The sequence below is a fragment of the Trichosurus vulpecula genome, chromosome 3 (genome assembly GCF_011100635.1).
Source record: "Trichosurus vulpecula isolate mTriVul1 chromosome 3, mTriVul1.pri, whole genome shotgun sequence".
In the NCBI taxonomy this organism is placed as follows: domain Eukaryota; kingdom Metazoa; phylum Chordata; class Mammalia; order Diprotodontia; family Phalangeridae; genus Trichosurus; species Trichosurus vulpecula.
The window spans coordinates 110,086,343-110,110,912 of NC_050575.1; the positions used below are offsets into that span (position 1 = coordinate 110,086,343).

At 39.7% G+C, this 24,570-nt stretch overlaps 2 protein-coding genes across 4 annotated transcripts in view; one reads left to right on the forward strand and one right to left on the reverse strand.

Moving 5' to 3' along the window:
* Positions 1 to 7,532, reverse strand: part of MROH8 (maestro heat like repeat family member 8) — a 72,717-nt gene extending 65,185 nt beyond the window's left edge. Inside the window, exons 1-3 of the mRNA XM_036749778.1 lie at positions 7,467 to 7,532; positions 6,207 to 6,385; positions 1,798 to 1,907 (exon numbers count right to left, since the gene is read on the reverse strand). Coding sequence (XP_036605673.1) covers positions 1,798 to 1,907; positions 6,207 to 6,385; positions 7,467 to 7,532 — 355 coding nt within the window. The remainder of the gene's footprint in view (positions 1 to 1,797; positions 1,908 to 6,206; positions 6,386 to 7,466) is intronic.
* Positions 7,533 to 8,041: 509 nt separating this feature from the next.
* RPN2 (ribophorin II) overlaps positions 8,042 to 24,570 on the forward strand; it is a 48,523-nt gene continuing 31,994 nt past the window's right edge. The window contains exons 1-5 of one of the 3 annotated variants that reach the window (XM_036749037.1): positions 8,042 to 8,392; positions 12,624 to 12,814; positions 19,911 to 20,006; positions 20,595 to 20,770; positions 24,151 to 24,226. In XM_036749037.1, coding sequence (XP_036604932.1) covers positions 8,380 to 8,392; positions 12,624 to 12,814; positions 19,911 to 20,006; positions 20,595 to 20,770; positions 24,151 to 24,226 — 552 coding nt within the window. In that variant the 5' untranslated portion in view covers positions 8,042 to 8,379. The remainder of the gene's footprint in view (positions 8,393 to 12,623; positions 12,815 to 19,910; positions 20,007 to 20,594; positions 20,771 to 24,150; positions 24,227 to 24,570) is intronic. The other 2 variants (XM_036749036.1, XM_036749035.1) reach the window with 2 other exon arrangements.

Below are 24,570 nucleotides of genomic sequence, written 5' to 3' on the forward strand. Positions count from 1 at the left end.
TGGAGTGGGGGGAGGGTAGAAATGGGGAGAAAATTTGTAATTCAAACTCTTGTGAAAATCAATGCTGAAAACTAAATATATTAAAGAAAAAAAAGATGAAAACCAAATGAACAAAATAAAAAAAGAAAGAGAATTAACAGATAAAAAAAGAAAGAAAATGAGCTCAGTTCTGAACATGTTGGGTTTGAGATGATGGTAGGACATGAAGGTAGCAGCTAAAAATACGGGAGGGGACTATAGTGTTCTTAGGAAATTCTGCCTTATGTTGAACTGAAACCTGCTTTCCTATTTCTTTTCACCCATTAATATTTATTCTTCAACTGCCTTTCATATGACTCAAGACAGTGATCATGTCCCCCGTAAATCTTTTTTTTTTAATACAGACTAAATATTCCTAGTTACTTTAACATATCCTCATATGGCATGGTTTTGAGTTCCCTTAACATACAGCTCCCCCTCTTTGGGATTTGCTTCAGTTTGACAACGTCACTCCTAAAACATTGTGCTTAGAACTCAACAAAATATTACAGATGAGGTCTGACTAGTTTGTTATTAGTGATACGCTATAAACAAATGTAAACCCTTTTTTTTCTGGACACTAAACTTCTACTGATGCAGCCTAATGTAGCATCTGAGCTCATTTTTTAATACCAATTTGTCTCAGGGACGCTTTAGAGCCAAGAATTAGAGTAAACCACGATTCTGTAAGAATTAAAACTTCTGGTCACTAATATAGGGTAATAGAGATGTGGCAGGTATTAATAGGTCAATGCATATTACCAATGTTGACTTGCACACATGAATTTAGATAAAATATCCAAGAAGGCCAGCAAAGGAGGCAGGTGGGTCATATAGTAAGATGAGATAAAGGATAAGAGCCCTTGCCCTGAAGTGATATCTACAAAATATTAAAACACCTGGAGAAAGGCCTCCTGTGCATGGGATTGCTCAATGGAAGAGCTGAACTAAAGACATAGACAAGACACATATGCAAAAAAGGAGGCATGGATGGGTTGCAACCTGAAGCTGTTCAGGAAGCATCTACACCAAAGAGATCAGACAGGGATCTAAGCCCTGTCGATGGCATTAGATTTTTTTTGTCACTACAGCACATTACTGAATCATTTTGATTGTAGGTACTAGACTGTGTACAGTCTACTATGTTTTATTCCACCTTATCCCCAGTGAAAGAAATCTAGAAAGTGGTAAGTCAGTGAATCAGCGTTTTTGGAATTTAATGAAAATCTTCTTCACACAAATTGCTGCTAAGCCATGTCCTATCTAGCTCGTGTTTCTGCAGCTGACTTTTTAAAATCCAAGCACAGAAAACTATATTCATCACCACCAACTTTCATTTGCTAGACTCAGCCCCTTCCCAGTATGTAGAGGGGTCATCAAGGATACTAAATATATTGTATTATATTGTTACTTTTTTATATCTAGAAACAGGGCCACGAGAGCAGTGGATTGAAGTCAAAAGTCCTGAGTTCTAATCCTGTTTTCTGCCACTTATTATCTATGTGACATTGAGCTAGTCACAACTTTTCTGGGTCTTGGTTTCCTCATCTGGAAAACAAAGAGATTAGACTAAATGATCTCTAAATTCCCTTCCGGCTCTAAATTTTATAATCCATAAGTTCAAGGAACTCTAGATTTCATTGTCCTGTCATTCTCATCTTCCTAACTTGGTTGCAAGTTCCCAAAGGAGAGGGACCAGATTTGCAGTAGAGTGCTTATGCCCAGTTAGTCACTTGGCAGACTTCTCAGCCTGACTTAAAGGCTCTTTTTCTCCTTTACCTATGAGATCAGGGATACTTGGATCTTTCAAGTTGCTGAGCTGCAAATCCACACTTCCAGTCTCACTGTCAGAACCATAAGGAGACACCATCTCTTCAAGAGTGTTGAACCTAGGAATTAACATAGTAGGAATTAACATAGTATTAAAAGAGAACAATTTACTTCCTTTGGGAGGGTAGAATTGTTTGTTGAGCTCTTTGTGAAAAATCAACGATTTTCAAGTCTGAGTTATTCACCTGACCAAATAATGAATCCTGTTCACATCAGCTCAGAGAAAAGAGGCAATAGAATGAAACAAAACAGGTAGCAGACCTGGGTTTACATCTTAGGTGGCACAGTAGGGTTCTGGATCTGGAGTCTCCTGGAGGACCTGAGTTCAAAACTGCCCTTGGGAGCTGACTAGCTGTCTAACCCTGGGCAAGTCACTTAACTTCTGCCTCCATTTCCTCATCTATAGAATACAGATAATAATAGTTCCTACCTTCCAGGGTTGTTGTGAGGATAAAATGAGATAGTAATTGGAAAGTACTTAGCAAGCCCTAAAGGGATATATAAATGCTGTCATTACTTGAGTGACTTTGGGCAAGTCACAATTTCTCCAGGCTTCAGGATCCTCATCTGAAAGATAAGAGGGATGGACCTGATCTCTACAGTCTTTTTAAGCTAAGTCTAGAGCTATGATTTTAACTATTTGCTTTTTTTACATACCCCACAAGCAGATTCTTACTCTTTCCCTAAGTTCCTGCCGTGCTCCTAAAATAATTTTGTAACCAAGTCACAGATACGAGTAATTTAATAAGCAAAATCTTTCTCTTAACTCTTCTCTCCCTCACTTTCAGGACTTACATAATTATTTGGCAAATGCAATGTAAAATGAGGTAAGCGTTTAACTCTTAACAGAGTTCCTGTCTAGTGTTAGTCTCCATAAGGTATCCTATACTAAACAGAAGGTAATTCAGGGCACAATACCAGGGGTAAGAAATGATCAGTTAGTCTGAGTTAGGAAAATGAAGTACACGATTTTGATGTTTCAAGCAATCCTCTCTGGTTTTTTGGGGTCTCTGATATCTGTAAGTTTTGCTTGTAATAAACGACTTCTATTCTAGATTCACTCTCCTCAAGCCTCAAATGCTCTTCTTCAACTCTTTTCTAGAAACTGCCGAGCCACAAGCCAAAACAGCTGATGCTTTGCTGGACAATATCTAATCTCCTGATCTGAGACAGGAAAACAATCAAAAGAACCTGCCCTTGGTCCTCATTGCCTGCATTACTGAACATCCACTGAACATCTGTAAATTAAAAACACTGTAATAAAGGCCTAGAGTTTTAAGTATTAAAATCAAATATTACCAAATGAGATAATATTTGTGAAGTGATTAGCATAGTGCCTGGCTGTATGTAAGGAGGATTTTGTTATCCTTTTTAGACTTCAGTTTCTCAGGATGCATGGCCACAGCAATGTCTAGTTTCCAGGTGTTAGATAATAACTCCCGGAATAGCCCCAAGGATCCTAGATGGTAATTCCTAGAATGATAGTGACACACACTCCTACTGTGAGGAATGATTAAAACTTTTATTTTCATAGAAATTATGTAATATATGACTTATGAAATCTAGGGGATCCATACATACCAGAAATTGACTTACAGCAAATGCAGGAAAATAAATTGATTGTAGAAGACACTATCAACATAGATTAGTACTAGATTATCTTCTAGAAGAAGAGGAAAATTGAGAGATAAAATGGAGAAATTTGTTTCTATAAATTCAGAATAACAATCAGTAGAATGAGGTTAGAAGTTAGGTAAGTAGAGTAAAAGTTAAGTCTTGCTTGGAATGCTCATGCGTAATAAGTTTATGAATATTAAATTCTCCTCTGGGAGGGCTAAAGCTTCATTTTAATGGTCATACAATACACGTAGGGGAGGGGGAACATGTCAAAAGGAACTACGTAGTAGGCATATTGGAAAGTTGTACATCCTGTATTATCTAGCCAATGGGGAGACAAGGGAGAGATTTTTTGGTCAGGCATAGGTTTTTAAGGCTTATTTTTGTTTCTGGAGGGTGTGTCTATTATCTTCACCCTTCTTGAGCCTGAAAAAGTTGTTTCTCACACTACTGAGGTTGCACCATGACATAAGGGGTGACGTAATCGATATTTACTATGCTTGCGCAGAATGACGATATTGCTAAAGTTAACTTGTGAGTTTAATGTTGGCAAGATGCCTTCTTTGTCTGTTGTCCTATACAGCAAGTGGGCACTGGTCAATGACGGGGGAACCTATTTAGGACTTGGGTAATGCATAGAGGAATGCAAGTACCTGCCTCAACCAGCCCCCATTGAGGCTTGAGGGGATTTAGGTTGGTGCACAAGCTGTGCCTGTCTCAATTGACCTCATCAATACTTAGGGGTAGTTGCCCCCCTTCTCGATGGCCCCTGCAAGAAGGGTGATTAGGGAATGCTGTAGGAGCTGGTTCTCCCATTATCAGCAACCTTCTAAGACTAGACTAGAATAAAGTAAGATTATTAACCCCTCTAAAGCTGTCCTTCTGTTTGATCAGATCAAGAGTGAAACCTGTGAGAGGCTGGAGTCCAAAATTTCCAGTGCCTTCTGTGTGTTATCTGTGAAACACTGGCACACAGTAGGCACTTAATTGTCTTTTCTATTTTATTCTTCCTGCCACAGATCTTATAGCACAATGACAAAAGCAATTCTCTCTGTCTTTCCTTTCCTCTCCCTTTCTCTGTAGTCCTTTTATTTTATTTTTCTTCCTATGTCCTTTTCTCTCAAAAGTCACCTGGGACAGAGACCCTGGCTAGTGAATAGGGAATTGCCTGGCATGGGAGGAGGCTGTGAAGCTTTGAGATCCAGCCCCCAGGGAAACCACCATCAAAGGGGAGGGAATTGGAAAGCAATTAATAGGGGAAAACAAGGAGAGGGAGGGAGACTGAAATTACAAAAGATCTCATGAAGAAAACTCAGAGACTTTAAACATAGGCAGATAAATCAACAGGGAAAATATTAAAAGCACAAGTAAAGAAGCATAAGCCTCCAGATGAATGTTCCTTCTCATTTTTTTTTTTTACAAATGCATGGACCAGCTATTTTTCTGAACAGAAAAATTGTATACAACCTGATGACTTATGCAGCCCTTTAAAAGTTTTGTTTGGTTTTGTAATATACCTAATATGAACATTTCTACTAAAAGTGAAAAAACTCTGTAGTTTTGATTTTATTTATTATTGAATAGTACAATGTTTTTTCCCTTCCTGAAGGTGATATTAGTGGTCTTTCAGTCTATCTTGTGTAACTTCAGGTCTCTGAAATAAGCTGACTCTAGTGAAGCAATTGCTACAGTCCATCACTTCACTATCTGAAGACAAAAAGGCTACCTATTTCATTCCTAACAGTCTGCAGGCCAGCCAAGATCACACGACCGAACTGAACCAATCCAGTGGCAGTTGATAAACCAATTAAAATACACAGAGCTTCAAGAGAGGAAAGCAAAAACAAGCATGTAAATAGTGACTCATAATCAGCAATGTTTTTAAGACAAAGTTTCATCTGTGCTGCAACACGTTAGGGTGTGCCAGAACATTTCACTCACTGGGTGGTTATGCACTCGTGCAGTTTACCAGGAACTCTGCTCCAGATGGAATAAATCGCTCCAGACATCTATGAATAAATATTGCAAAATGAAGTAAAAGATCCAACTTAAAAAGTGGAATTTAAGGAGAACATGATACCACAAAATGCTGTCCCTGACTGGTTTAAAAGAGAAATGAGAATTACAGGAGCAGAATTTATGGACTGCACAGCAAAAATAATTGTTAGAATAGAAGAATTTGAATCTGGAATGGTAAGACTCGCCAAAGAAATAAAAGAGAGAACAATCATTTGGGAGTGCAAGTACATAGAAGTGAAGGACAATCCAGAAGAAGAGAAGAAAAAAGCATTAAAATAAACTATGCTCTCTCTCTAAACAAGCAATGCCCATCTAGAAGACAGGACAACTTGAGACAACCTGAGGATTATAGGTCTCCCAAAAGAACATGGTAAGTTAAAAGACTTGAACACCATAATGCAAGAAATAATACAAGAAAACTACCCAGAACTCCTGAACACAGAAAATGAAATACCGGTTCAGAGAATTCACAGATCACTTTCAGAAGGGAAAAAAAACCCAACCCAAACAAACCATGATGACAACAACAAAACCAAGAATACAAATTCTGAGACATAGTGTGGTTAAATTTAACAGTTCAATTCAAAAACAGGAGGTTCTGCAAGTGACCAGGAGAAAAACCTTCAAATAGAGTGAAAAGAAAATTTGAATATTATATATAAAAGCACATTTGTATGTAGATAACTAGGAGGCAGTTATGATGGGGTGCTCAGGCCCCAGACCTAAGATCACGTCTCTGGAAACCTCCCAATTTCTCTGTAGGCCCCTTCCCTGTGAGAAAATTTTGTTGTAGAACACATTCTCTCATCAGAACAGACAGAGGGGTGCCTGGCTCAAGGATTTTTGTCCCTGGCTGACCCAAGGACTCTTCCTCCTGCAAGATCCCCAAGGTTTCTGGCAGCTAAACAAAGGAAAAAAAACCCAAAAACCCAAAAACCAAAACTTGTCTTTTCTCCCCTAATGTCTGGTATAATCCCAACACTTTCCCAACCATATCTCCCAAAGACACCTGGATCCTCAGGTTACCTAATTAGCACCCCTGGCATTCCTTTCCCCTGCCCTTTTTCCATATAAGCTCCAGCATCATCCTCAGTCTCTTGAAGCTTCCCTTAAGGAACCATGTTTGACTTTGCTAAAAACAATAAACTTTTTGCCACTTGACTAAGAGAAGGCTTGAGTGAGTGAATTCATTCCAGGTGACCCTGCTTTGGCATTCTCAGGGTCCCAGCACCCTAAAACCTCAGGTGGCTCAGTATACAGAGCGCTGGACATGGAGTCAGAAAGACCTGAATTCAAATCCAGTCTCAGACATTTTTACTAGGGGCACGAGCCTGACAAGTCATTGAACCTCTGTTTGCCTTAACCCACTGGAGAAGGAAATGGCAAACCACTCCAACATCTTTGCCAAGAAAATGCCCTAGACAGTATGGCCCACGGGGTCACGAAGAGTCAACACAACTGAAACCACCGGACAACAACAACGTAGGTAAATATGTATAAAACTGACATTTATGTAGCACTTCAAGTTTTGTAAAACACTTTATATACATGGTCTTATTTGAGCTTTGAGGTAACCCTGGGAAACTGTCTCCATTTTAGAGCTAAAATGGGGAAACTGAGGCTCAAGGAGGTTAAATGATTTGCTCAGTCACACGGCCAACAAGTGTGAGAGGAACTTCGTTAAGAACTTAGTTAAGTTAGTTAAGAACTTAGTTAAGAGTTAGCTTAATCCCAGGATAAAGAAGTAAAATTTCTGTATTTCCTGATAATGGGACGCATTATCTGAAAAAGAGTATTCCATGAGCAAAGCTTTAAAAAGCACCTTTTCTCTCCCTGCAATTGGGACTGGTTTGTAAACACGTTAAAAAGACTGGTCCCCTCCGACACAGTTCCAAGCGCCAAAGTGAACTGGAACCAAGAAGCCGCTTAGAAGCCTTCTAGGTGACGAAAGAATGCACCCATTCTGCACGTAAGATTTTCACCCAACTGTCCCGCGAAGCACCAAATGCACGAATACTCAAAAGGTCATTTATCCCATCGTCTTCCATAGGTCATAGGAACCCCCTCCCCACCCCACCCCCCCTCCTTCCGCACAGGACCTTTCACTCTCATTGAGCGGTGTAGTGCAATGGGAAGTGCCCAGGCCTTTCAACCAGGCAGCAGCACTCGCTAGGAGGGGGCCTCTTACATTTCATTAGCGGGGTGACTTTTAAGACTCAGTCTTCTCTTCTGTAAAGCGTAAAGAACAGTCCTTGTACGGACTAGCTCCCAGCGCGGGGGGTCCTAAGGGAAACGCTTATATAATGGAATGAATGATTTCCATTTTTGTACAGTATTAAGGTTTGCAAAACTGAGAAGCAAGAGAGTTGAGGGGAGTCAAGTAATGAAAACGATTAGAATTACACAGCTGCTATCCCAAATGGGGATGCCAAAATTTCGAAGATTCCTCCTTCCTCTACCCATTTCTTGCCCCCCAAGGCCTACTGTCCCTTTAAAAATGACCTATGGGAAGGCGAATGAATGACAAGGCCATTGGCCAATCAGCAGAAGCCCCGTTTCTGGTTCGGGTCCCTGCCTCTTCTAGCCGTTTTCCTGAACCACCGGGAGCTTAACGGTTGCTACGCGGACTGTTCCATGAAGGCTCCGGTTCTGGGGGTGGACGGGCCTCGACGCACAGACTCTGTACGCATTTCAGGACCCTTCTCGAAAGATTCACACCAGAGCTTTAAGAAGATGGATAAGAAATTTTGATTAGGAATAAACAACCTGTCATTGGAGCCCATTCCCGGGAGAAGATACTCTTGCATAGCCTCTCCACCTCCGCCGTTTAGTTGGAACCACTTTGTTGGGCGGAAGTCTGAGGGCGCGCCAGGAATTGGGCTGGAGCTCGAAGAAATGGCGGTCCCGGGTGAGACGTTGGGCATGGCCCAGGGTTGGTCTTGGGGAGGGGGCCCGCGAGGTCCTAGTCTCCCCAGAGGGAGACAGTGGAAACCGAATGCGTCCTGCTCGTGAGCTGGAAAGGCGTGTTCTCCCTCCCCTGCGGAACAGGGTCATCTGCACGTTCGGGCTTCGCGGGGGAGGGAGGGGAGGGAGAGATTCTCAGGGACTTTACGGGTCCCTGAGCGGCCCATCTCCAGCGGGACGCCCTCCTACCAGGGGTGCGCGCGGGAGTGGGGGTGGGGAGGGGTGAAGCGGGGCGCACTGCCATTGACCTTGGGGTGCGGGATTGGAGGAAGCGTGATGTGGCAAACGTGTTTGGGGCCTCGGGCAGTATCTGGGAAAGTAGCCCGGTGCTCCTGCAGGACTTATATTTCAATGGCGATTTAAGGTTACCTAAAGGCTTTCCTCGCTGCGGCCCTGTAGGAAGCAGGGAAATCGGGAGTGTTAGTGTTATCCCCACTTGAGGAAACTGAGGCCCAGAGAGGTGAAGTGACTTGCCCAGCAGGAATAGGAAAGGTAGGGGGCTCAGATAGTATCCAGGAGGCGATTGGATAAAAATGTGAGTTCATTCATTCCATCAACAAGCCTTCACGCCATTCATTCATTCCATCATTCATCCGCGTATTAAACCTTTAAGTGCCGGGGATACACAAAGAGGCAAAACAGAACAAAACAAACCAGTCCCTGCCCTCAAGGAGCTTACAATCTAGCGGGGAGAATTCCAGGGCCAGACTCCAGTCTTGGGCCCCAGGAGAGAAGGACCTAGAGGCCATCGGGTCCAACCCTCTCGTCTTTTTTTGCAGATGAGGAAGCAGGCCCAGGGAAGGTAAATGACTCGCCCATGGTGACACGTGTAATAAGTAGGAGTCTTTGACACTGTCGATCACTCTCTTCTTGATACCCTCTTCTCTCGGGTTTTTTTTTGGGGGACACCTCCTGGTTCTTCTGCTACACATCTGACCCCAGTCTCTTTTGCTGCATCTTCATCTTATCCATGCCCACTAACTAAGGAGAGACGGTGTCCCACAGGGCTCTGACCTGGGCCCGCTTCTCTCTCTATACTATTTATTTACTTTGGTGATCTCACCAGCTACTGTAGATTAAGTTACCATTTCACATCTCTTAGGAGCCTTAACCTCTCTGCTGACCTCCCGACTCACCTCTCCAGTGGCTTATTGGACAACTTGGTGCCCTGTAGACATCTTACACTCAACATGTCTAAAACTGAACTCATTATCTTTCTCTACAAATCCTCTCTCCTTTCCTGTTTCTAGCTAGGGTACCACCGTCTCCCGGTCACTTAGACCCACAACCAGGAAGCTTCCTCAGCTTCTCCCTCTCAGTTCTCATATCCGATCTGTTGCCAAATCCTATCTTTTCCACCTTCGTAACATCTCTTTGTGTCCCTTTCTCTCCTTTGACACTGTCGCTGCCTTTGTGCAGACCTTTATCATCTCCTGCCTGGACTATTGCAATATCCTTCTGGTTGTTTGGCTCCATTTCAGTCCGTACTCCTCCACTCAGCTGTCAAAGTGATCTTCCTAAAGTGCAGATGTAATCATGGCAGGCTACTTAGTAAATTCTAATGACTCGTTATAACCTTCAGGACCAAATAAAATAATAATAACTTACATTTATAAAGCTCCTACTGTGTGCCAGGCACTGTGCTAAGCAAAAACAACTCTGGAAGTAGGTGCTATTATTAATTCCCATTTTATAATTGAGGAAACTGAGGCAGACAGGTTAAGTGACCTTCCCCAAGTCACACAACACGTGAAGTCAAATTTGAACTGGGGTCTTCTTGACTCCAGGTCTGTTACCTTGTCTGTCCACTGCTTCATTTAGCTGCCTCTAGCTATACAAAACCCTCTGGCATTCAGAGCCCCTTATAACATTCTGTCTCCCAGTCTAATTATACCTTACTTCCCATGATCTTGAGATACTGGCCTCTTTGCTGTTCCTTGAGCAAGACTCTCCATATCCCAATTGGGTCTTTTTAGTGATTGTCCCCATACCTGGAATGCTCTCCTTTCTCATTTCTGCTTCCTGGTTTCTTTCATTTCCCAGCTAAGATCCCACTTCACAAGAAGTATACCAATCTGTCTTAATTTAATTCTGGTGCCTTCCTCTGTTGATTACTTCCAGTTTATCATGTATGTGACTTGTTTATATGTAGCTGTTTGCATGTTGTCTCCCCCTAATGGGGGGGAGTGTGAACTCCTTGAGAGCCAGAACCATCTTTTATATTTCTTTTTGTATCCCTGGTGTTTATCACAGTGCCTGGTACACAGTAGGGACTTAATGGATGTTTATTGACTGGCTGACCAAACATCCGAGATGGTAATTGAATCCGAGTCCTCCAACTCTAGAGTCAGTGCTTTTTTGGTGTACCACCCCATCAAATAAAAAAGGGAAACGCCCTGCCCTGAGAGAGCTTAATAAGATCTAGTGGGGGATATAACACATACATAGCTTAGAGTGGTGGCCAGGAAGGCTGCTACAAGGCAGTCACTGTATTGTGAGTGGAGCCATCTGACAGTAGTTTGTCATGCTCTTTCCAATAACAGTAGTAATGTTGCTTTGATTATTGTTAGGTGAGCAAAAGATGGAAATGGGTAGGTAGGTGGCACAGTGCATAGAGCTCTAGGCCTGGAATCAGGAAGACTCATCTTCTTGAGTTCAAATCTGGCCTTAGACACTTATTAGCTTTGTGACCCTGGGCAAGTAGCTTAACCCTGTTTGCCTCCATTTACTCATCTGTTAAATAAGCTGGAGGTGTCAAGGGAAAGGAGATTTTCTTTTCTTTTTAAAAAAATTTATTTAGTATTGTATTTTTCCCCAGTTAGGTGTAAAAACAGTTTTTAACATTCATTTCTAAAACTGTTGAGTTCCAAATTTTCTTCCTTCCTCCCTCCTTCTGCCCCCTCATCGAGAAGGCAAGCAACTTGACATAGGTTATGCTTGCAAAACACTTCCATCATAGTCATATTGTGAAAGAAAACAGACCAAAAAAACCCTCAAGAAAAATAAAGAAAGTTCAAAGTATGCTTCAATCTGCATTCAGACACCATCAGTTCTTTGGGGATGGACAGCATTTTTCATCGTTAAGTCCTTCAGAGCTGTCTTGGATCATTGTGTTGCTGAGAATAGCAAGTCATTCACAGCTGATCATCCCACAGTATTGCTATTACTTTGTACACAGTACATTTCACTTTGCATCAGACTGGGAAAGGAGATTTTCACCCAGATAAAAGGTGCTTTTGAATTGCAGGAATCTGAGAGAAACAGCAAAAATTTAATAGCTGTGGTGCATAGGGAAATACCAAGTATAGAGATATTAAAATGGCCCCAAGGCACTAATTAAAATGATGTTCAGATGCCCCTGCAGATCTTGACTGAGGTGATGCTCCCTTAGTTGATTTGAGCAGTTTTCTAGATGGCAAGGTGTATTTGCATTGTTTGACCAGTGACATATCAGCTATTACCATAGTTACTGATAAATAGAGCTTTTTTGCGTGCGTTCAGTGTGAGGGAGACCAAGAGGGTGTAAGGCAGCCCATGCCTTTCAGGATGGACAATGATGATAGACAATACTAGTGAGAACCATCTGTGTTGATCTTGGCCATCTTGTATGGCCAAGTTCTCTGGTCAAGACAGTGTTATAGGGGCTGGTTTTCTGCCCTGCTCCTTTTTTTTTTAATAGGGGTAGTGTTGTTTTTTCCCCTCAGTGAGAAAGCAGCGTAAGAGTGGGATGTGATGGCCATGGACCCTAGATGTTAGCAGCCCCAGGCCAGTAGGAAGGAGAGAGGCATCTCCGATAAGCTTGGTGATCTCATGCTGGTTCCAACTCTAGGATGTGTAAAAAGGGAGTTTGTGAGAGATGATGATGGTGGAAATCTAAGATGGAAATAGACTGGAGGGCTCTTAATACCAGTCTGGTATTGGGGAGCCATGAAGATTTTTGACCAGAAACTAACATGATCAGGGTGTGTTAGGAAAAATCTTTGTTATTTGTTATTTGTTACTTCCCTCCCTATAAAAGTATATGCTTTTCACAAAAATTCTCCTATACCTATTTTGTATAATCATAGCAGTTGTAAATGTAAGCAGTCTTTGCTGCATTATCAGTAACTTTAAATGATGTTGGGATAGGATGCAACTTATTTAATAGTCATTATTAAAATAAATTTTTCTCCCAGGTTCCAACACCATCTTATTCTTGGCCCTAACAATCACGGTCATCCAGGCCCTAACACCCAGCCACTACCTCACTCAACGGGATGTAGAACGACTGAAATCCTCTTTGAATCAGCCATTCTCAGATTTGGAAACTGCTTTCTACTCCATCATGGGACTCAGCAAGCTTGGTGCACAAGTGCCTGATGTAAAGGTGAGGTTGACTTTGGTTTGTCTGCCAGTTTTTTTTTTTATTTTTTAATAAATGTATTTTTTATTTTTAGTTTACAACACTCAGTTCCACAAGTTTTGGGGTTCCAAATTTTTTCTCCCTCCCACTCCTCCCTCCACCCCCCCAGGACAGCATGTAATCCAATGTAGGTTCTACATATACCTTCACATTGAACTTATTTACATAACAGTCCAGTTGTAATGAAGAATTATAACCAGTGGAATGAATCATGAGAAAGAAGAAACAAAACCAAAAAAGAAGGAAAAAAAAGAGAGATCAAAAAGTTTGCCTCAGTCTGCATTCAGACTCCATAATTCTTTCTCTGGATGCCTACCAGTTTTTAAAGGCTCCTTCATTGCTGTCTCAATTTCTTTTACTAACTAGAGGTTTTTTTTTTTTCCATATATATCTCAAGCTTAAAGGACAGCAAGAGTTAATTCAGTTCAAACATTTTTTATTTCAATATACTAAGTATTAAGTGCCTATTTCGTGCTTGGTATTATACAGTGTGGGACATGAAGAGTATATTATTTTGTACCTCTAGAAGCTTATAGTCTTTATGGAGAGACAGGACATAAACACCTAAGAGGATTACTAATAATACAAGGTAATAGAAGATAACTACCAAAAGAGCAGGTAGTAAGTAAATTGGATTTGTTGTTCTGAGAAGAGAAAGATCACCTTGGGTCTCATGTATTTCCAGAAAGGCACAGAAGAAGTGATATTTGAGCTGGGCTTGGAGGGATCTGTAGGATTCAGAGAGATAGAAAGAGAGCATTCCAGGTGAGAGAAGTGACATAAGCAAAGGAAACATCCACAAAATATGTTGAAGGGACAGTAAGTAAATGAATTTGACTGAAGTAAAAAGTTTATTCCCAAAGGGCATAGAGAGCCAGTGACAGTTTTTAGGAACTCTTGAAAGAATAATCCAGCAATATTCTGATAATTACAGGATTAAAGGCATGTTTCCTTTATTGATAACATGTCTGCATAGCAAGCATCTTTCAATGGCTAGAAGAAAACATAGTTTTGTGAAATTTTGGGGAAACAGAATCAAAGAATGGGTGCTTAAAATTTTAGGAGTTAATGAGTCTAAAGAACTGCTCACAAAATTTCATGGGTTCGTTCAAAAACAAACTATTGAGACTTAACAAATTCTATGGTAGACTGCAGAGTATTCAAAGAAAGGTAAGATACTAAAAGATAGTGGATTATCAAAAATTACACAGGTAGGTAGTATAAGTCTTTTTTTCTATCTAGAGGCAACAAGTTTCCCCTTAGTTTCTTCAGATTAGCCTTCATAGTGACATCAAGCTTTCTAACAGCACAGCAGGTAAGATAGGCAGACATAGAGTCCTATTCCCATGTGCCCCACTTTGTGTGCATAAGGGAAATAGATCATCTTAGATATCAGGATCTTTCCTATGAGTATGAGATGGCAAACATCCCCAGTTATGGACAAATGGTCCTCATGGAGGTCAAGTACCATGAGGCAGAACTCGTGTCTTTGGGAGGGATTGAAATTACTTTGCAAAAGGCGAAGGAGAGGTAGTAGTGACCAAGGGCTATGAAAATGACACAGGGTTTCATCTGATAACCTGCTCCCAAGGCTAAGATAATAACATAGGTAGAGGATGTGAAGATATCTCAAGACTCTCCAAGCTTCCCAAAATCTAACCAGGTACCAAACCATCCAAATAGGACCTCTCTTTATTTTGGGGTCATCATGATTATCTCTAAGGTTCTCAAGAAAGGAGAAATGTAAGCATACCTTTGCTATCCCTTCTTTGCTAATTAGAATATCTAGTCTGTCTAATGTGTGTATTATTCAGGGATATGGAACAGAGCAGGATTTCTCCCATCCCTGTGAAAAAGCCCATGCCTACAAGAATGGACATTTAAGTTTTTCACAAGTTGATGAATGACATTGACAGAGGTATAATCAGTCCCAAGATTCCAGAGTTCCTTTGTGACTAAGAAGCAACTTTGTGCATTCTCTCTGCTAAAGATTGGCAAATCTTCCTCAGTCAATCCATCCACATTTGTTTTTTGTTGCTTTGCACCGGAGGCTTCAAAAGATCCCGGCAAAGGTGGCAGATGGTCGAGCTGGTGGCCCCTTGGGAATGGGGACGGGGTTGAAATGGGAAAGCCTTGGCAACTTACTGTAATGTTGCTAGTAAGAACCTGGTATAGGCCCTTTTAGCAGGGTTTCAGGGAAGTCTTATATTGATGGGCTTTCACATAGACCCAGGCTTGTTCTTTGGGCAAGACATCTTGTTACCTGGGTATGGGAAGCTTTGACTCATTAATATCTTATAATGATTCAGGGTAGTGTTATAAGTTGTAGCTCAGAGAATTGTCTTGTCATTAAATAAGTCCAGTTTTCCTGTTAGTGGTAGATGTTGTACTCATGAGAACTGTGGGTAAAATATCTGACCACTTAAGAATTTCAGTTTAAATTTTAGCTATCTTATTTAAATTCTGTTTTATCATTCAGTTACTCTCGTAGACCAGGCCTGCACAACCTGTGGCCCACTGGCTGCTTGCAGTCCATGGCTGTTTGCAGCAGGCCAAAGGATTTCCTCTACATACAAGGGATGTTTTGTGGGCTGCCCAAAATCCTTTGGCTTACTGCAAGTGAGGGCTCTAAGCAGCTTGTGCCGCAGGTTGTGCAGGCCTTCTGTAGATTCAGGATAATATGGGCAGGGAAAACATCTTTGGATCCTGGAGTAACTTATGGTTCTCTTTTATTGTTTATCCTGAGAATATGTACCTCTGCCCTTATTGATAAGGGCACTAAAGTTAGGAGTAAATTCTTTTAAGAGTCTTACTAATTATAACAGTATGTGATTTTATGCAAGTATGGCTTTCATACATTCTGAATACATACATACATAGATGCATGCATGTATACATATATACAACAACTCATATACCTTCATAGGAATAGTATTTAGATATGTAATAAATGAATTTGTACATTTATAAAAAGTCCCCAGAGTGGGAATAAGCTGTTCTCTTTGCTCTTACAGACTTTGCCACATCCTAGGCTTGACAGTGGTGCTTCTCATGTAGTATTGGTTGAACTGCACAGGAAAAATTTTAGAACAAGTCAACTTTGAAAAAAACACAGTCTAGGTTTCATTCCAAAATATTTCATTACCAAAATTATAATGCTTGAAAATCTAGCAATAGCATAAGACAATCTTATTAACAATTAAAATATGTTGTAATTATAATGTAAAACATAAAACAACTTATTGCCAATTATCCATTAATATTAGTCCACTTGAATGCCTTTTTCAGTTATCTATGTCTTAAAAATTCTAGCCATGTGCCTCTTGAGTTTGGCATTCTTTGTTGGTTGCATTCAAAACCAGACAACCTAGATCAGTAATGCGATAAATAATATTTGTGCCCTCCCTCCCCCACCTAATCTATGAAACCTGATGTCAGTTCTAAGGTTACTTCAGGATTTTAGCTTTACTTTCCACATCTACAACAGGGTAGCAGCAATGATGAAATTAAACCTGAAAATCATTAGTAGTCTCCCTAACTTCTTGGAAAAGAATTATCTCTTTAGAGACATTCTCTTGACCTAACCAGTTTTTAACAGGGAGCAGCTTATTCAGATTGATTCCTATGAATTAAAATTTTTTCACAAAAAAATGAAGCATTAATCTTTCAAAATGTTTCAAATTTCTGTTGGAGGGCAAAAATTGAAGATGGTAGTTATTAGGAAGAAAGAGTATCAAGTAATAATAATTCACATTGAAGACATTTTGCTTTGAGAGACAAACCATTAAAATGCCCTTTCCTTTCTGGGGCTTAGCACTTCACTGGGTATTTTTATCTTATATGAGATAAATGAAGTCATTTGTAATACAGGATTTGGGGAAACTCCTGTATCCCCACAGTCTCCATGAGACAAAATAAAATAGTAAGGCTGGTTGCAGATATTTAAATTTCTTAATTTCCAAATTAACAATTCGTAGTAATTCCAGAGAAACTTAAATAGAAAATTCTTTACAAATTCAGGTTTGTTCCTTTTATACTCTGTAAGTTCATATTAAAAATATCAGGCATATACTTTCTTGTCATCAGTTTAAACTGCATGAATCTTAGTAAACAAGAGAATTCTTTCTTAACACAATTTTGTTCTTATAATTGATACAGTCTCTTCCTATGTCCTTAGATTGACCAGGTCATGTAAAGGTAGTGTCTTCTCCTCAAATTTTTATCCCTTTTCACTTATGAGGGTTAATCTTGAAAGAGGTTATTCAACCATATAAACAATACTATCCTTTTCTGGAATCCTTTCCAGCTTCGCTCTCAGGTTTTCAATAAAAATGTAGCCATTTGGGCTTTTCTTTTCTCATTTTGAGCAGCTTCTATTAAGAAAGAAATCAGACAAACACAATCCATCTTGGGGGATTCCTTCTCAGAAATATGGGTTGGGTAAGCCATGCACTCTGAGCCTTCTGTGTATTACCTCATAGAGATTAATTCTCTCTCACTTAGAGTGGGCCCAAAGAACCAATGAGGTCCAATTCCTGCCACTGCCACCCACCCAAAGCCAGGATGCTGGGATCAGAGAACAGCTATAGCATCCAACTTCAATCCCAGGACTGTAGGAGAAATATTCTAACAGGCTTTTGCTAACTGACCAAAATGGATTGTTTTTATGTGTCTCCATGAGAGAGAGTGAGAACCTCTCATTCTTTGTCCTAGTAGCTGGAGCACCTGGCCTAGTTTCTGGCACATACTAACCAGGCATTTGATAGACATTCGTTGATCAGTCGAGGGTAGGCTTAGAGCCCTGATTCCTTTAGTAAGTTAAAGACAGTGGCATTTAAATAAAGGTGAGTGTGATACCCATATGAAGGGTAGTTTTAGATAGGGAGCCAGGGAGACCAATTAGGCTATTTCAGCAGTCCAGAAACAAAGTAATAGCTCATATTTCTAGATAGTTTTAGGGTTTGCAAAATACTTTCCTCACATGAGCGAGATTGATGGCAGCAATGATAATAGAAAAGAAGGATGGAAGCAAGAGACCTTAAAAAAGGATTAATTGACAGGATTTTATAGATTTATTTGACAAATGCTTAAGGGAGGGGGAAGGCTTCAAAGATGTTTCCAAAATTTTAATCCTGAGTGACTTAAAAGAATGATAGTACTATTGACAGAAATAAGGAACTCAGGAATTTTTTTTGTTTTTTTGAAAGATAGGAGTTTGGCTTTAGACATTTTAAGTTAGATTTGATGGCAAAATATCTAAATGAAATTATTCAGCAAGCAATTGGAGATGTGAGACATGCTGAGGAGAACAGTCAGGATTCAAACTGCTACACAGATGTAATTGTTGTTGAGTTTGGTTCTGGACACTAGGAATTGCATCTTCTGGTAAACGTGCTAGTATTTTGCAAACAGGTTAGAACTCTCAGTTCAGGATCTCGATATTCATATTTCACCCATTGTCATTGTGGATTGGTTTAGAAAACAGCCTAAAAACATTTTGGGGCTATTGATTATAGTAAAATGTTGCTTCCTGAATTATACATCCTCTTTATTTTATGAAATATCTAGAAACCAGGATATTAAATATATACATATGATAATAGAGAATTGTACCAAGGCCTTGAAGCTATTGTATTTGCCAGTTGTTTGGACTGGATCCATCAAATTAAAGGTTATATCCTATTTGTCCTCACTTTATTGCATGGGGCAATGTGCCTCATTTTCCATCTCTTACTCTTTCAATTGGTGAGAGAGATCTCTGAGCAGAGTATTGTTTGTGTTTTGACAACAGGTGAAAACACCTGCTCCACCAAATATGCCAGGTGCACACAAGAGTTTGACATTTTTAGCAATATTGGGAAGTGAGTATATGAATTAAAATGGAATGGAGTTATAGGTAAAGAAAGAGCCTTGTAGAATTCATTCGAAATACAGTGTAAGAAGACTGTTTTTATTGCTTGTCTGTGAATTGACTTGGACTTTTTAAAGTTTAATGCTTTTGTAAAATCAGATATGTGCCCTCCTCCCAGATTGACGTTTCTTAATTTAAGAAGCAGCAGTTTAAACTATAGTACGTTACACTCTTGGAAAAGGACACAGAGTTACTTGTTCACATGTTATTGCTCTCACACTTGGAGTTGAAGTAGCCCATCAGTTTTAGTTTCTTAATAACCAGGTGTTATACTACAGCTTTTCCACCAGATGGAGACAAAGCATATACTTTTATTGCAAACCTTGTACACATATAGGAGTTTGCTTGTTGCAGTAATTTGTTTCAAGATACTTTATTCAGAATTTTAATGGAAATTCAGAGGGGTTTTTTTTTGACTCTTGTTGATTTCTAAGCCATTTTTATTTTGTTTTGGGGTTTTTTTTTGTGAGGCAGTTGAAGTTAAGTGAGTTCCTCAGGGTCACACAGCTAATAAGTGTCAAGTATCCGAGGCCAAATTTGAACTCAGGCCCTCCTGACTCCAATGCCGATGCTCTATCCACTGTGCTACCTAACTGCCCCCTCAGCTATTCCAAAAATGTTTTGGGAAAAGACTCATAATGGAAAATGCTGTTGTCTATATCCAGAGAAAGAACTATGGAGTCTGAATGCAGGTCGAAGCATATTATTTTGTTTTTTCTTTCTTGTGGTTTTTTTCCCTTTTGTTTCTTCTTTCGCAGCATGACTAATGTGGAAATATGTTTAATATGATTGTACATGTACAGCCTGTATCAGATTGCGTGCTGTCTTGGGGAGGGAGGGGGAAAAATTTAGAACTCAAATTGTATAACATTGAATGTTGAAAACTAAAAATAATTAAATTTTGAAAAATTTTGTTTTGGAATAGCTAGAACCTATCTTCACAAACCAAAATATTTAGTGATGTTATCTATGTGAAAGTACCACCTTAGTGTTTCTAACTTTAACTCAGGGTGCATCATGAGGTAAACAGCAATTTTATTTCTGTCATTGAAAAATGGTGTAGAGATAGTGTGTTGTACAGGGTACTTGGGATTTTCCCCTTTCTTCTTAAAATCGCTACTTAATCTTGATTTCTTTTTTTTTCTTTAGCAAGCCTGTACCTTCATCAAGTCCAACCTAGATCCTAACAATCTTGACTCCCTTTTCTATGCTGCACAGTCCAGCCAGGTCCTTTCAGGGTGTGAGGTAAGTCAAATCTCTTCAATCTAATATTATAGCCATTGAACTTCAAAAACCTCTTTTCACATCCTTCATGTTACTGGGCTTGGGAGAAGAATTGTTTGGGGTTTAAAAAAATAAAAGTATTGTTGTTTTTTCTTAGAAGTTCATTTTATAGCATTGATAAGAGTTCAGTTCTGTTTAGGTTTTGCTCATTTTTTTTTACATGAAGCTTTTTTTCCCTTAATTTTGACTTTTTATGGCTTGTCTTAAAAATAAGTGAACAATCCTTCTTGTAACAGAGAAATCTTGATTTTCTTTTCTATCCTACCTTTTTTTTTTGAAACAAAAGGAAAGGAAAATATTGATGAAAAATCCCTCTAGATTTCTAGATTTTCTTGAATGCTTATATTCCTGAATGCAGGATAGCTACTGTGCAGAAAAAAAATGACTGAGCTAGGGATCAGAAATGTTAAAACATCAGTGTGGGTGTGCTGGCAAGTTTGATGCCTTTCCAGCATCACTTTGCTGTGACCAGAAGGAGGAAACCCTAGATTGCCTAGTTGCCAGTATTCCTGATCTGAAATCCTCAGTATTTTGACTATTCTTTCATAGATTTCTATTTCCAATGAGACCAAAGATCTGCTCCATGCAGCTGTGAGTGAAGATTCATCAGTCTCTCAAATCTACCATGCAGTTGGAGCCCTCAATGGCTTTGGCCTTCCTTTGGCATCTCAAGAAGCACTCGGTGCTCTCACTGCTCGTCTTAGTAAGGAAGAATCCGTGCTGGCGTGAGTCATTGTTAAGAAGTATTTCTTCAGCTCCTGCAATACTGTCCCTATCACTGTGCTTAGAAAGTCGAATAGACAAATTTTACCCTCTAGGAAGAAGAAAATTACTAAACCAAGAAATGGATGGACAGTAAGGTATAGAGTCAGAGACAGAGGAAGGAGGGATAAGTTAATCATATGGGTGAAGAATAAAAATAAGAGTATGTAATTGACAGTTATATCAGTTTACCAAGATTCACCAAGATTTTCCTCACTGGTGACATACCAAATAATAAATAAGGCAAAATTTTAGGAATTCTTTAAATGAGAGAAAAGTTGGTGGTGGTTGTTGTGGGGGAGGGAGGTGAGAAAGAAAGTCTGTGGTGAAAGAAAACAGATTCTATATGCCAAATAGGCCTTGAAAAAAGTATCTTCAATAGTAGTGGCTCATATTCTAGTTTGTATTTAAGGTAATCTGACTTAAGTGGGCTGCTTGTCCTTCTTACAAAGTGATTTAAGGGAAAAAAGAATTTGAAAGTCACCAGTGTTGAATATTATAAACAAATTACCCTAAATTGTCTGTTTTGTGTTAGTTTGCTTAATACTCTCAAAAGGGAAGGAAATTGATGATGGGGAATAAATGTTTAATAGGGCTCATGACAAAACTGTCACCCTGTAGCCAAGCAGATTTATTTTCATTATTAAACGTCCTTTGAGAACTTCACTAGCATCACTATGACATGTCCCAAAGAAGAGGAAAGTTGTGTTTTAATTGAAAAATCCTTTCCTCTCACCTTCCTTGCTTTTTCTGAGCTCTGCATCTTTTGTTGGCAAACACTGGGATCTTTGTCATGTTTAAAATTAAGTTTCATTTCCCAGCTGCACTATAGTAGTGGATCCTTAAAGACTATATTTCATATTGATTCTCATGCTTTCTTTTAGTGAACCACCACTTCCTTGTTTTATAATAATAAAACATTTCAATGAAGTAAATTTTTCAGGGAGCATGTTAGAATTTTTGTGAAGTTAATGGAGATCACTGAACACAGAAAAATCTTTCACCTTGCATTCTCTAGCATATTGATTTTATAAATGGTGATTGAGCCCTAGGCCAGACTCTGCCATTGGTCTGGTACCTATGAGTAGTGAGCTCATTCAACCACCAGATGGCCTCAGTTTTCCCTTTTTACCTAGAAGAACACCATTTACATTTTTCAAGGTTCATACCTTCACAGAGTGATGGACATTTAGATTTGAAAGGGAGACTTAGAGAACATCTAATCCAGACTCCTAGTTTTATGGAAGAGGAAACTGAGGCTTAGAAAGATTAAGTGGCTTATTTGCCCAAATCAGTTGCATTCAAGATTAGAACCAGGTTTCCTGATTTCTAGTTCAGTGTTTTCTCTAATGCATTGTGTTGCTTCACAAAGGCAGCATTTATTTATTGAGTTCATACTCTGGGCATAACATCATGCTAGGATTTGTGTGGCATTCAAAAATGTGAGACAGCCAGTTTGCTGTCTGTGAAAAATTAACAATCTAAGAGATGTTTTAAGATAGTTTGTAATTTAGAGTTAAATTAGAGCTATAGATGAGAAATGCTTTGGATTTAGGGGAAGGAGAAATTACTGTGATTTGGGAGGACATTCACCCTTATGCAGATATTGGGGGAACTTTCCATTTCTTTCATAGAAGATTTTCAAACTCTGGTAGCATATGTGAATATTATTACCAAGAATAGATTTATAGCTCGCTTTCTGCCTGTTCATTATTTTGTTGTTCTTGCTAGCACAGTCTGAGGGTGAAGTAAGAAAGGAAAGAAGTTAAAATACAAGTCATCATACGTTGTTTCTTGTGGGCAACTCTGATAAGATTTTGTTAGAGGAAAAATTTGTCTACAGGTTAGGGATTATCCTATCCTGAGTTAACAGCATACTCAGTCCCTCTATTTACTTGGGTAATTGATGATCATCTAGAGGGATTGGATATGTAACAATAGACCTGTAATCTCATTGGTATAACTGTTTTCTACTTCAAATAAATTTTTTCATGCTTCTCTAATCCTGTGCATCTTTAGTCAGTCAACAAGCATTCGTTGCACCTGCTGTGTGCTAGGTACTAGTTATGAATACAAAAGTGATAGTGTTCCTGCCTTCTAGGCACTTATACTTTGCTAGGCGGATGCATTATCTTCACAGATAAGTGAATACAACATACATACAAAATAAATACGAAGTGATTTGGAGGGAAGGCTGCTGACAGCTAGGGGAATTGGGAAAGGTCCCCAGAAGGAGGGGACACTCACACACACTGATGGGGAACTAGTTCCAAGAGGTAGAGGTGAGGGGAGAGAGCATTCCAGGCAAAAGAGTTAGCCTGAGCAAAGAGGCAGCCTTGAAAGAGAGCCTGGAACTAGGTTGTGATGTACTTTAAATGCCAAATAGAAGAATTCATATTTTATGGTAGAGGTGTTTGAGAGCCCCTGATACTTCTTGAGCAGGGGAGTGGCATAGTCAGAGCCACACTTGCCACATGAGTTTTCCATGAAGATCTGCCTAATGGCTTGAAGGTTTGAATACACTGGTGGAGGTGAAGTGGTGATATAGTGCTGTTTAATTTGTGGTGTTCTTCCAACGCCTCCCATATCCTCGATGTTTTGAATTCCCCTCAGCCTCATGTGGCTAGTATCTCCTTGGCATCACAAATTACCTGTGAGTTAGGCAGCGTATAAATGGTGTATTGATTTGACTGTTGAGGTGGTAAAGGCACCAGGAGGCCAAGTTATCATCACATAAGTCCATCTAGGGTGGTTCTTGGATCTCTCTCTTCCTTTGGTGCCCTTTCTGCTGTTCCTATGGCTCGTTCTGCTTGGTCACAGAGTGGAACAGATGGGAATGGTGTGATAAGAAAAGAAAATCACTGACGCTCTTCAGGAAAGGGAGGAGTACAAGGGTGGAAAGCATCAAAAAAACAACTTGTTAGTTTGTATTTTGGATGGATGGTTTTTCTAATACCTACCTAGGATAATCTAAGATATAACAGACGTTGAAGCTAGGTTTCTCAGATAGGGAAGCAGTATGATTTATTGGAAACAGCACTAAACTGGGGTCAGGAGACCTGAGTTCTAGTCCTGGCTCTATCATGAACCATCTTTGTGACCTTCCCCTCCCTGAGCCTCAGTTTCCTCATTTGTAAAATTAGGGAATTATACCATTTGGTCTTTAGGGTCTCCTTTAGCATCCTATGATTATGAGTTTGATAATCACTAGCTTCTGTTTTCTAATTAGACTTGAAACTATTATTTTGTGTTTTGTTTAAATCAAATTGTTTCAAGTAAGAGTATGCATGTATATCTGAATAGACTTGCTCACTCCAGACTTGCCTTTTTTTCACTCTTACAGAACTATCCAGGCTTTACAGACGGCGTCATACTTATCTCAGCAAGCTGATCTGAGAGGAATCGTAGAAGAGATTGAGGTAGGAACTGAACGTTCCAACTGGGATTCCCAGCTAATCCTTTTGAAAATTCTCCAAATAGCCAACCAGGGTAAAAAATGATTTGGTTTAGATAGTTGTTGTCCTACCCTATGCTTCTTGAGAGAGAGAGAAGGGGATTCATTGAGCTGGCCTGTACTTGTTATGTTTACTTTTAATGCTTGACTCTAAACAGTTATAAAAAAGTCTTCAAGTTGGATGAGACCTCAGATTGGGTCATCTAGTCTAGTCCTTACCTACGGCATAAATACCTTCTGTAGCATGCTTAATAATGATCAGCTTCTGATTGAAAAGCCAGAGCCAGGGAACTTGCATTGCAAGGCGGT